We start from the raw sequence: 12,593 nt of genomic DNA on the forward strand, positions 1-12,593 counted from the left end.
TTTTTATCAGGAACGGGTGCTGGATTTTGTCCAATGTCTTCCCGGCAGCAATTGATTTGATCATGTAACTCTTTACTTTTGTTTTACTTGTATGATGGGTTATATTGACTGTTTTTCTAATGTTGAACTATCCTTTTATACCTGGTATGAATTCCATTTGACCATTTTGTATATATATATATATACAAATCCTGGCCAGTAAAATCCAACAAAATATTATATACATAAATGGAATATATATAATATATTGTTAGATTTTATTGGCCAGGATTTTGTTGAGATTTTTTGCATCTATGATTTTGGTCTATAATTTTCTGTTCTGGGAAGGTCTAGCTTTATTTATTTGTTTATTTTAAAACACAATTTTGTTGACTTTGCTTGGCTTTGGTATCAGGGTTTTACTTGCTTCATGAGATGGATTCTGGACTTTGCCATCCCTTTCTATGTTCTGGAGTGGTTTACTGAGTAGACTTAGTGTCAACTCTTCTTTGACTATCTGGTAGATTTCCTTGATGAAGTCATTTGGTCCTGGGATTTTGTTGTTGTTTTTGTGAGTTTTTTTGGGACCTAATGAATTTATTCTTTTGTTATGGGTATGTTGAAGTTTACTACACAAGTCTATGTTAGAGTAAGTCAGTAGTGTGTTTCTAGAAATATGTTCTGTGTTGTTTTTTCTTCTTCAAATTTTGGGAAGTGCAGGCTTTATTGTGTTATCTTTTTATTTCAGTAGGCTCAAAGTGATGTTGCTCATTTTTTCTTATTCATGATATTTGCATATTCTTTTTGCTTTCCTTTGTTAATTTGTCAGTGGTTTGTCAATTAAAAAAAAATCTTTCAAAGAGCCAACTTCTTGTCCTGTTGATTCTTTTTATCATTTAGAATATTTATCTGCTCTAATATCTATTATTCCTTTCTTCTTGTGACTGCAGATTCATTCTGTTGCTCTTGTTCTAATTGATGAAGATGCTGGGATAAGGTGTTAATTTTGGTTCTTCTTTTTGATGTATGCATTTAATGCTATCAATTGTCCTATGAGTACTGCTTTTGCTGGTAACCCAAATGTTTTGGTATGTTGTATTTTCATTCTTGTTTGTTTCTAGGAATTTAAAAATGACACTGCTTATTTCTTCAATTACCAGTAGTTTTTAACCAGGGTGTTGCTCGATCTCCATGTTTTTGATTTTTCCTCCTTAATCTTCCTATTGTTGACTTCTAGTTTTATAGTGTGTGATCTGAGAAGATGGTTTGTAATATCTCAATGTTTAAAATGTTATTATACTTTCTTTGAGGCCTAACTCATGGGGTATATTTCATATGTGTTTGGAAAGAGTGTAGTGTATATTATGCTCTTGGGTAGAATGTTCTATATAAGACTAAGGTCAAGTTGATTAATTGTGTTGTTAGTTCTGTGCTTTTGTTGAATTTCTTTCTAGTTGCCCTGTCCTTCCTCAAGAGTGGTGTATTGAAGTCTCCTATTATCGTAGTACTATCAATTTCTCTCTTCGGTGTTGTAAAGGTTTGATTAACATATTTTGAAAGACAAGGAAAAACTTTTGAGAGCAGCATGGGAAAATAGAACTTACTTACAAAGAAGAATCAATGAAACTAAGCTTGGGTTTTTCAGTAGGAGTCCTGCAGGAAAGAAGGCAATAAATGGAATGACGTATATAGCTTTAGACCTGTAATGGTAGATCTGTGGGCAACTCAAGATATTTTCCAAGTTCTTTAAACATGTGATACTCAATCTTTACTCTCGATACCCACTGGAGATCTTGTTAGAGCTTGGTTCTGGCCATTGCTAGAGTAGACATAAGAGACCTGGTGGTTCAGTGGGTTAAGCACTGAACTGCTAACTGCAAGGTCAGCTGTTCAAACTCACCAGCCACTCCATGGGAGAAAGATAAGGCAGTCTGTATCTCTAAAGATTCAGCTCAGAAAACAATAGAGCAGTTCTACTCTGTCTTACAGGGTGGGTATGAGTCTGAATTGGCTGCACTGCGGTGGTGGTGGTGGGTAGGATGGGAGTAGAGTAGGCATATTCTAGGGCATAGTCCTGACTCTTAAGTGGAGGTTTTCTGATATCTTGACTGTACCATCAGGATCTTACAAGGATGTTAAGAAAGCCTCGCCATCCTCACTGGGCTGGGCTTCAATATCCTCCAGCACTACTCAACCTCTCTGTACAACTTTCATCTATGTGGCATCCATTTTCTGATCAGCTTTATACAGCCGACCTTGGGTGAGCATGGCCCCATTCTCATTTAAGGACTTGTGGGGACTTCTGCCCAAAGACTTCTGGGTCTCCACCACCACAGCACTCTTCCTCCCTTTCTCCTGTGCTCCGTCCAACAAATTCTAACTGCTTCAGTTTTCTAAAGCTCTGATATCTTTATCCTCAGCTCAGAGAAACTGCCACACTCTTCTTGGTCTCCAGCTCACAGCACTAAGGTCAGGGAAATTATCCCTCAGCATAGAGTCAGTGTGATCACAGGGCTCACCTTGTGAATTTCACTTCTCATTGGGGAGTTGTAAGTTTTCTGTTGTCCTTACACCTGAAAATGTTTGTTACCATTTGTCCAGTTTTCTGGTTGTTTAAAGCAGGATGTCTAGCCCAGAATCAGTAACTTCATAATATTTGGAAGTGGGAATATATTTTATTAGATGATTTGACAACTACTCAAGGGCTTCATCAGTTTTCTGAAGGGAATCCTGCAATCTTAATATTTTCTTCTGTTGCTAGCTGGCATGAGTTTGCTAGAGGATCATTCGAAAAAGGCTTTGTATGTGATTTGAGCAGCTTTCTGACATCATTCTTATTGGTTTCATAAGATTCCTTATCGTTGACAAGATTTGATGCTTCCGGTTGCATGTATTACATTTGCATGCCATTATGTGGGATGTTTATAACACTGTGCACTCACCATGAGATTAAGATGTAAAGACCTTGGCCCTGTTGCAGGGATACACACATTTGTGTTCATTGGGGCTGGAAGGCTCCTGGTTTTATTCTCCTAATTAATTAATCATGTAGCCCTGGTGGTATAGAGGTTACATGTTGGGCTTCAATCCACATGGTCAGCAGTTCAAAACCAGCAGTAGTTCCAGAGGAACCCTGGGCTTTCCACTTCCGTCAACAGTTAAAACCTTGGAAGCCCACAGTGGGTTGCTATGAGTCAACATTGACTTGACGGCAGTGAGAATTAATAAGTCAGTAACTATTTCCTGAAAATTTTTGCCTTCCTACGCAACTTCATAACAGCTTGCATTCCAGTAATAGCTTTTCCTCAATATTAATAAATACCAAATTGTCAAATCATTCTGATACAGACCTTTCCCCACCCACATAGTGCAGGTAATGGGGAGGGGGTGAGGAGATGCGTGTAAGACAGGCTGGGGAGGGAACATGGTCAGTAACGAAGCAAGGGAGTGCAATTGAGGGGGTTTTGACATCGGGACTTGTGGGAAGTGGGTACCGGGAACCTCATACCTCATCAAAGAACCTGGAGCTAGGGCTGGACCAAAGGATACCTAAGTCTAGGTGTCCTCATCACCCAGGCAGCCAGTAGATGGTATCCAGGTGGGCACCTGGCCCGTCTCCCCATCGAGCCTTCCTGTCTCTATGACGTCCAACAATTGGTGTCCAATGTCAAACTGAGTTTGGAGTCAGGCCAATGTTAAAGCTTTGGCCTACTGAAGATCTGCAGACCAGACAGAAATACCAGGACACGGAGAGTTTAGCTGGGGGTAGTTACCATGGTCTAGTCTCTGGCATTCTTGACACCTGTGCCATGTGGCCAATGTTGGAGCCCAGTGGAGGGGACTGGATTGCAACCCGAAGCTGAGCAGTGAAAGCCAGTTTTCCAGAGGCAGCAGACCCAAGATGGCCAACCAGCGGTCTTGTCTGCCCAGGGTTCTAGGAAATGGAAAGAGAGTTCTTCTTGGCTGTTGTTTCTCGGAGGCCGCCAAGGAGCTGGAGGTGGTGGGGAGGACGACAACTGTTTCATCCTCAAGGAGCTTCTTGGGATTCAAGGTCACATCTGAGGCTCCCACTCAAGCTCAGTAGCACATGGTCCCGTTGGTACCGTTCCCAGTCTGCTATGCCGTGCGTGGTTTTTGGGCCCCGATCCCGGTTCTTTGGCTGGTGTTCATCACCCCCGATTTGACTCAGGAACTACTCCTGGGCAGACCCTAGTGTTGCTCTGTGGAGACCTGCTCTCCATCCCATTTGGGCAGAAAGGAAATGGACGGGAGAGAGATAAGCGATGGACTCTTGAGTGAGGTGGGGTCAGACAGAGAAGCTTGAGCATGCCAGAGTGGCTGAGGCTCCTCCAGCAGGGAGAGAAAGAAGAAACCGCATGGACGCTGGCGCCTCAAAAAGCACCCAACCTGCCCGGGCCTCCTTTAACCTTGGGCTGTGTGAGGCTGATAAGTACATCTTTGTTTTACAGCATCGATGGTCATAATGATGTTTCATCCTTCAGTTTCAGGGAGAAATTGGAAGAACTTTGCCTTGGTCCCCCTCTTGAGAGATGCAAGTACTCGAGAAAGGCCTGCCGTCCAGCCGGAGGAGGTTCACCTGAGGCACTTCGCTGGGTCCCTCAAGCCAGAAGATGCTGAGGTCTCCAGGGATTCTGTTGTTTTCAGGCAGAAGTGAGGAGCGCCACACAGGGTGCTCTCAAGGCTGGGCCTTAGGATGGCCACTGTTGCTGGGGGGCTTGTCCGGGAACTTCAGCGTTCTGGTGTCGGCCTGAGCCAGTCTGCACCTGCCCAGGCTCTGAGGGTGGAGGAGCGAGGCTGAGGCTTTATAGTCCTCTCTCTTTGGAAAGTGGTATAGCTGTGCCTCCAATCTCCCAACAGGAAATGAGTTTGTCTTCAAGTTTCTACTGACTTTATTAAACAGGGTGGATGACCCATCTCTACTTTGACATGTTTTCTTTGGCTTTAGATCGCTGGGAGTAAAAGCAAACAAAACCCAGGAAGACACTTTTAAAGCCAAATGCTTCCTTTGATGTAAAACCAGAAAGTTCCTCTCTCTGTATTGCACTTAATAAAATCACTGGCCAGAGTGGTCCTGGGTGATGTCATCGCCTACCTCCCAGAGGTGGTGGGGGAGAAAGGTGGTTCCATGCCCAGCATGGCCACAGTTTATTTCCCCCCAGAGTGACGTCATCCTTCTATGTGATGCCTAATAGCGCCACAAAGATGAACTCCATTGCTATTCAAATAAAAGTACAGAACTGCACTCCAACTCTACAATGCCAAGAATTGTCCAATGAGCATCCATTTGTAACAACCACAGTCCTGCTACTTGGCAGAATTCCTGCCCCCATTTGTCCTGTCATATATAGTGTGTGAACTTTGTAGCAGGCATTGAGCTAGTGTAGCCATTGGCTTTGTGCGGTCTCTGTGTGTGCATAGTTGTACATATGTGTTTGTGTGTGCGTGTGTGCCTTCCCCCTGACCCTGTGGCCGGGAGCCTCTGGTCACTATTTAGTTGTTACCCCTGACTGAGGGCAACCCCTCACATATGCACCTACTGTAGTAAGGACACTATGGCCCGCAGGCCAAATCCAACCTATCCCCTGTATTTGTAAATAAACTTTTATTGGAACACAGCTACTCTCATTTGTTGATGTATTGTCTGCCGTTGCTTTCACCCTACAATGGGAGAGTTGTGTAACTTCAGCAGGGTACAAATGCCCGTCGAAGGCTAAGATGCTATTTCACCCTTTACAGAAAAAATTTCTGACTCCTACTTTATAGACTAGAGCATAAGAAACCAATGATCAAAGTGAGCGATCCGTCCCAGACATTGGCTAGAGAGGGTTCATGTTTGGGGAGGTTGGCATGAGCTGGATAGGTATGCAATGATAGTGGTAGAATGCTAACTGCAAGGTTGGTGGCTCAAACCCACCAGCAGCTCTGCAGAAGAAAAATGAGGCCGAAGGGTTGCTATGAGTCAGAATTTTCTGGATGGCAGTGGGTTTGGGGGTTTGGAACAGATGAGATGACATTAGCCAAGGCTGTGCTTTTGGACCTGCTGTGAGAGGTATACCTGGAGGAAACATCTAGATGCTCCTCCTCCAAATCGGAGGCCCCACAGAGGAGTCTGTGGACTGGTTGATGAGGTGCTCATGTGTAAAGTGAGCCATGGCCACCCTTTGAGGAGCAATACTAACTACCAAAATGTAGACTATTTACAGAAAGTATTGGATGTTTATTGTCACCTTTAGGCGGGGTTCTCTGTCTTAGGCTGGGTTCTCTAGCAAAGCAAAAGCAGTGTAGCCCATGTATGCATGTAGGTATGCACAGAGGTGCATCTCCAGGAATGGCTCACACAGTGGTGGAGGCTGGCACGTTCCATGTCCATGGGTCAAATGTGAGGCTGGAGGCTTCTCCTGATTTATGGAAGCGCAGAGGCGGATGAGCCTAATTAGACCAGCAGGCCAGATGACAGGTTTTAGGATGCAGAGGTTGGGGAATCCAAGGTCAGCACGCAAGATTTCAGGCTATTGATGACAAGCCAGCTATGGGGCGCAGATCCAGCAAACATCAAAGCAAGCTTGCCCGAGCATCCACATATGTAGGAAGCAGGACACCCCCCAAGTAAACTCCCTTTTAATTGATTAGCTGTTCACAGTTGATCTTATCAGGGGGAATGGCTACATCTTAACTGCCACACCAGTTAGAATCCTGGCTCAGTTAAGTTGACACACCACCTTAACTATCACATCCTCATACCCGCCTGATGAGAGAGCTGTCATTAGCTCCTTTTATAGATAAGAGAAACTGGGGCCCAGACAGTTAGGTTACACACCCAGGAAACAGTCCTGCCTGGATCCGACACCAGGCAAAAACCCTGTTCTTTTTCTTGTAATAGTTTTATTGGCACACACTTCACATATTATGCAGTGTAATCATTCATTCGCATGAAGATTTGTGCAATTATCATCACAATCAATTTCAGAGCATTTTCCCCCTCATACTCGTTGTTAGCTCCTCATTTCCCCCATCCTCCTCTTCCATTCTACTAGGCAATTATCAATCCATTTACTTTATAGATTGTCTTTATAGATCTACCCATCCTGGATTTCAGATACAGAAAATCAATAGAGAAAGCAAGCAAGCAAAAAAAACAAAACAAAACCCCAAAAGCACCCCCCAAATGACTAGACAAAACAAATAAAAACCTAAATAAAAAAAGAAAAAGAAAGCAGAAAAATATTAAAAATGGAAAAAACTTTAAAATACACCAAAAGGAAAAAAGTGTAGCTGATACCAAGGGCTCAATAGAAAGGAAATGTCTAGAAAATAATGATGGCCACATATGTACAAATATGCTTGACACAATTGATATGTGGATTGTTAGAATAGCTATAAGATCCCCCCAGTAAAATGATCTTTTAATAAAAATAAAATGGACCAAATAGACAATCACATGATAAGGCATTGCATTTTAACTTAACTACATCTGCCATGATTGATTTTACCATGGACCCTGCCTGGTGGCAAGACTCATATCCCTCAACTATGGTCAGAAAGGATTTATTGGAGACTTAGTCCATGTGGGAACTCAGCAAATGGATGTTGGGCTTCCATGGTCAGTTATGACCTTCTGCAAACCAGGCATTCAGAAAGTAAGCTCTGATACCATTCTCTCCTTTGGATTTGGATATTATTATTTACAACCCTTGGATCACATAGGCTAGTGTGGTTCTTTCATGTGGACTTGGTTGATACCTCACTTAGATGGCTGCTTGTTTGAAGACAAGCTTTTAAGACTCCAGATGCTATTCTTTCTGCTAGCCAGGTCCTGTCTGGCTTCTTCACTACGCTTTGCTATAGCACCCACATCTCCAGTGATGTCTTCATGAGGGCGAGCAACCAGCAGTGCCATGTCATAAGAACTCACTTCTTCTTGACGCAATCACTGAAGACAAAGCGGGTACATAAGAAAATGTGGTGAAGAAAGCTGATGGTGCCCAGTTATCAAAAGATTAGCAACTGGGGTCTTAATGGCTTGAAGATAAACAAGAGGCCATCTGGCTGAGAAGTAACAAAGTCCTCATGGAAGAAGCACACCAGCCTGTGTGATCATGAGGCGTTGATAGGATCAGGTATCAGGCATCAAAGAATGAAAAATTTTATCATTGTGAATGAGGGGGAGTGCAGAATGGAGACCCAAAGCCCATCTGTAGGCAACTGGGCATCCCCTTACAGGGAGAAGATGAGTCAGTCAGGGTACAGTATAGCACTGATGAAACATACAACTTTCCTCTAGTTCTTTAATGCTCCCCCCTCCTGCCCACTATCATGATCCAAATTCTACCTTACAAATCTGGCTAGACTAGATCATGTACACTGGTACAGATAAGAGCTGGAAATAGGGAATCCAGAACAGATAAACCCCTTAGGACCAAGAATGAGATTAGCGATACCAGGAAGGGAAGGTGGGGGAGAAATGGGGAACCGATTCCAATGATCTACATATAACCCCCTCCCTGGGGGACAAACAACAGAAAAGTGGGTGAAGGGAGACATTGGACAGTGTAAGACATGAGAAAAAAAAGACATGAAAAAATTATAAATTATCAAGGGTTTATGAGGGAGGGATGGTAGGGGAGGGAGGGAAAAAATGAGCTGATACCAAGGCCTCAGATAGAAAGAAAATATTTTGAAAATAATGATGGTAACAAATGTACAAATCTGTTTGACACAATGGATGTATGTATGGATTGTGATAAGAATTGTACAAATTGTACAAATCCCCAATAAAATGGTTAAAAAGTTATGGATTAAAATATCTATGGTTTATATATGTCTCTGTTTCACTATAGCATTATCTTTATAATTTTATGATAAAACTCACTTCCAACGAGCTGATGCTGACTCAGTGGCAGGGTAGAATTGTCCCTGTGGGTTTCCATGACTGTAACTCTTTATGGGAGTAGAAAGCCCTATTTTCCTCCTGAGGAGTGGCTGGTGCTTTTGAACTGCTGACCTTATGACTTATGAATAGCAGCCCAATGCCTAACCACTTACACCATCAGGGCTCTGATCATTTTATGATAGAGAATGCTATAAATCATCCTCCTTGGGGCCTAAGGGAATTCTATTGATAGTGTCATGACTTTAGCCAATGGTATAGGATAGAACACATCGAGAAGTGGAAATTATACAGGTATAGGTTGGCTTCAAACCATGATACATGAATTGTTGGCTTGCACAGATTAAACTCTTATGTGAGTGGACACTATTGACACAGACAATGGGGGTTACTGATAGGGCAAAACAAAAGCCCAGTTCTCAACTGCTGGCCAATCTGCCTAGAAGAGGCTAGGCAGGGCATGTCCCTGGGTCAGAGGGAGATGTGAAGACTTCTCAATCCCTATTTTTGACCAGGTGACATGGAGCCCTCTGCTCCCCTGCCATGATCCCCTGTTGGTCACGTGCTTTACCTTAGAAAATTTACCATCCTTAGAAAATGCTATGGAGATGCTAAATAGCTGTAGATTCTGCCAAGAGTTCTCTTCTTAAACTTATTCAGAGCTGAAAAGAATTTTGAGGGTGTTCTTTGGTAAAATGAATAATCACAACCTCTTGTGTAAACCTAAGGTTATTTAGACAAGAACACATGTGTGACTAGCATGTTCATTTTATTTTATTTCCTGTATCTTTCTCCCTATTTCTCTTTTCCATCATGTCCTTCCCTCCATCACCTGGAGGCATGATGAGCCATAACCCAGGGTCCCACATGAGAAGACTGCTCAGCCCCACTAAGCACAGGGATCCCTCTGACCTGCTAGGATGCAGATGGACCCTTTCGTAGGCTGGGACCTATGTAAACAGAGGCAGGGCCAATATGCTGCTCTTCCTGGGTCCCCTTCCCAGACTTCCTCCTGACAGCACTGAAGTCAGGCATTTCCCAGAGCAGGTCTACAGCCAGCTGCCTGCACTCACTGCACAGAGAACCCTTCTCCCTCATCCCCACCTGGAGCAGGACATCTGGACTTCTCTCCTGGACCTGGGTGTTTAAAGCATTTGGGAAGGTGAGAGGGAGAAATGTCTATTGACTGGCCACTTGGTAAGTCCATGTGTGGGGTGTGCATCAGGCAGGGGGACAGCCTCTCTGTCATGCAGATAGACACACTGACTGACCAAGGTTACACCTCTCTGACCTCCAGCTGGTGTGATGGAGCCACACTTGAAGTATGTTTTCTAAGCCAGCATGTCCATCCTGGCTTCCTTCTCTTCCCGTCCATGCAGTCCCAGGCCCCACCTGTCTCCCTTACTGCTTTCCTCCGTACGTATAATTCATTGGACAGGTCCCGTTCTTGGTGCAAGGCGCCCTGGTGGTGTAGTGAGATATATACTGAGATGCTAACCGCAAGGTCAGTAGTTAGAACCCACCAATTACTTCATGGGAGAAAGGTGAGGATGTCTGCTCCTGAAAAGATTTAAAGTCTCAGAACCCCAAAGGGGTGGTCCAACTCTCTCCTGTAGGGTTGCTATTTGTTGGACTCCACCTGATGGCAGTGGATTTGGTTGCTGGGACTGTTGTCTCCTTAGGCCCTCCCTATGTTTATTTAATTCCTGGCTGCTACAAGAGGCCAGGAACCAGAGAAAAAAGGGCAGCCTGTTAGGTCTTCCCAGAACAAGCCGTTGGGAAGCTGTGACTGAGCAGTAATTGTCACTCACACAGTAGCCAGGCCTTTTTAGGGGGAGGTTTGGTGGCGTGGAAACATCCAGATGCTCCTCTTTGCCCTTCCTGTGCATGCCATCTCAGGACACACCTGTGTCCCTTGCTGTTTTCTTCCACATGTGCAATTCATTGGACAGGTCTACACTGGCTCCTGGCCTCTTATAGCAGCCAAGAATGAAACAGACAAAGAGCCTAGCACCATACTCTTGGGACTGTGCTGTGTGGACCTCAAGCACAGAATAATAATTTCACCCAGATAAGAATTAGCAGAATCTGGAGAAGTAGAGACACTTTTTGGGGGAAGGAGAGGATGTTGGGGGTACTGGGCCCCTGCCTGACCACGTTGGAGAGAGCAGCCCTACTTTGGCCTTAGTTCATGCGCCAGGTGTTAGGCTTGCCTGCACAGCCCTTGTAACTAAAGGGTCAGGGCTAGTTCAGTTTTCACAACTCTTTGACATCCAGGACAAAGGCCAATCACCTTAGGCTGGGCCACTTCACAAGCTCTATTCTGGCTTTGTAGTTCCATCCAGTTAATATGCTGTTTCAGGCTTGCCAACACTTTCTTAAGTACTTAAGGTTCCCTTGTTTGTATAGACTTCGCTCCCTTCTCCAAAATCCAGCTTATACGGCCTCTGGTCTTTGAATGCACCTTCCTTCAAAAACAAAACACAGCAAAACCAGTTGTGTTTGACTTGACTCCAACTCAGGGTGACCCAGATGTGTCAAAGTAGAACTGTGTTATACTGTTGGCAACCCATGTGTGTCAAAGTCGAATTGTACTCTACCGGGTTTTCAGTGGCTAATGTTTTTTGTTCATTTCTTTCTGTTTTAATCTTTATTATTTATTTTCTGGCGATGAAGGTTTTTTTTTTTTGCTGCTCTTATTCTAGTTGTTGAAGTTTTGGAAGTGAAGGTGTTGATTTTGGATCTTTTTTTGATGTGTGCATCTATTGCTATAAATTGTCCTGTGAGCACTGCTTTTCTGTGTCCCAAAGGTTTTGGTATGTTTTATTTTCATTCTTATTTGTTTCAAGAACATTTAAAATTTATCCCTAATTTCTTCAATTACTCAGTAGTTTTAAAGTAAGGTGTTGTTTGCTTTTCCTGTATTTGGCTTTCTTTTACTGGAACTTCTTATTGTTAATTTTTAATTTTATAGTATTGTGGTCTTAGATAATGGCCTGGAATATCTCAAGGTTTTACATTTTATTAATGCTTGCTTATGTCACCTAACAAACAGTCTGTTCTGGGGTATGTCCCATGTGTGCCGGAAAAAAATGTATATAGTGCTGTTGAATGGAGTGCTCTATATATGTCAAGCTGGTTAATTGTGTTATTTATTTCTTCTGTGCTTTTGTTAATTTTCTTTCCAGTTCATTTATCCTTCCTTGAAAATGGTGTATTGAGAAGACTTCTGGCAAGATGGCGACCGAGTAACACATACCAGAGGGACTCCACAGGAATCAGTGCAGGAGAGTTACTAAGAGGGAAATTCCACACTGCTGGGTTGCAGGAGCATCATAAAGATAAGTAGGTACAGATACACTAGGTTTTGAGGAGCTGGGGCCTTTTGGATTACCACAGTGGAGGTTGGCTGGGGTCGAACCTTAGCCCCGGTACTGTCTCAGTCGGAGCCAGGATCATTTGGATCCGGTGCAGGGGATTTATCTCAACACAGCCACAGCTTTCTGCCACCTTGGGACAGGCTTTAAACTCCTCCATCCCCACAGTCAGGGATCAGGGTTCAGCTATATTGTTATTTTTCTTTCTCTCTCTTCTCTAGCCTTCCCCCCCACCCCCATAGTCTCAACAGGCTGTGTTTTTCTTTTTTTCTTCCCTTTTATATCACATGCCACTGCTGAACTCCAGGCTACCCCCTTTAGCCTAGGGA

The 12,593-nt window shown here is 43.6% G+C and overlaps 1 protein-coding gene across 1 annotated transcript in view; it reads left to right on the forward strand.

The window, feature by feature from the left end:
* TRPV1 (transient receptor potential cation channel subfamily V member 1) overlaps window positions 1-5,067 on the forward strand; it is a 35,833-nt gene extending 30,766 nt beyond the window's left edge. Inside the window, exon 15 of the mRNA XM_045293339.1 lies at window positions 4,482-5,067. Coding sequence (XP_045149274.1) covers window positions 4,482-4,654 — 173 coding nt within the window. The 3' untranslated portion in view covers window positions 4,655-5,067. The remainder of the gene's footprint in view (window positions 1-4,481) is intronic.
* Window positions 5,068-12,593: the final 7,526 nt, after the last annotated feature.

This window comes from Echinops telfairi, unplaced genomic scaffold, assembly GCF_000313985.2.
Source record: "Echinops telfairi isolate 266 unplaced genomic scaffold, ASM31398v2 ScPeMD7_2010;HRSCAF=2546, whole genome shotgun sequence".
NCBI classification, from domain to species: Eukaryota; Metazoa; Chordata; class Mammalia; order Afrosoricida; family Tenrecidae; genus Echinops; species Echinops telfairi.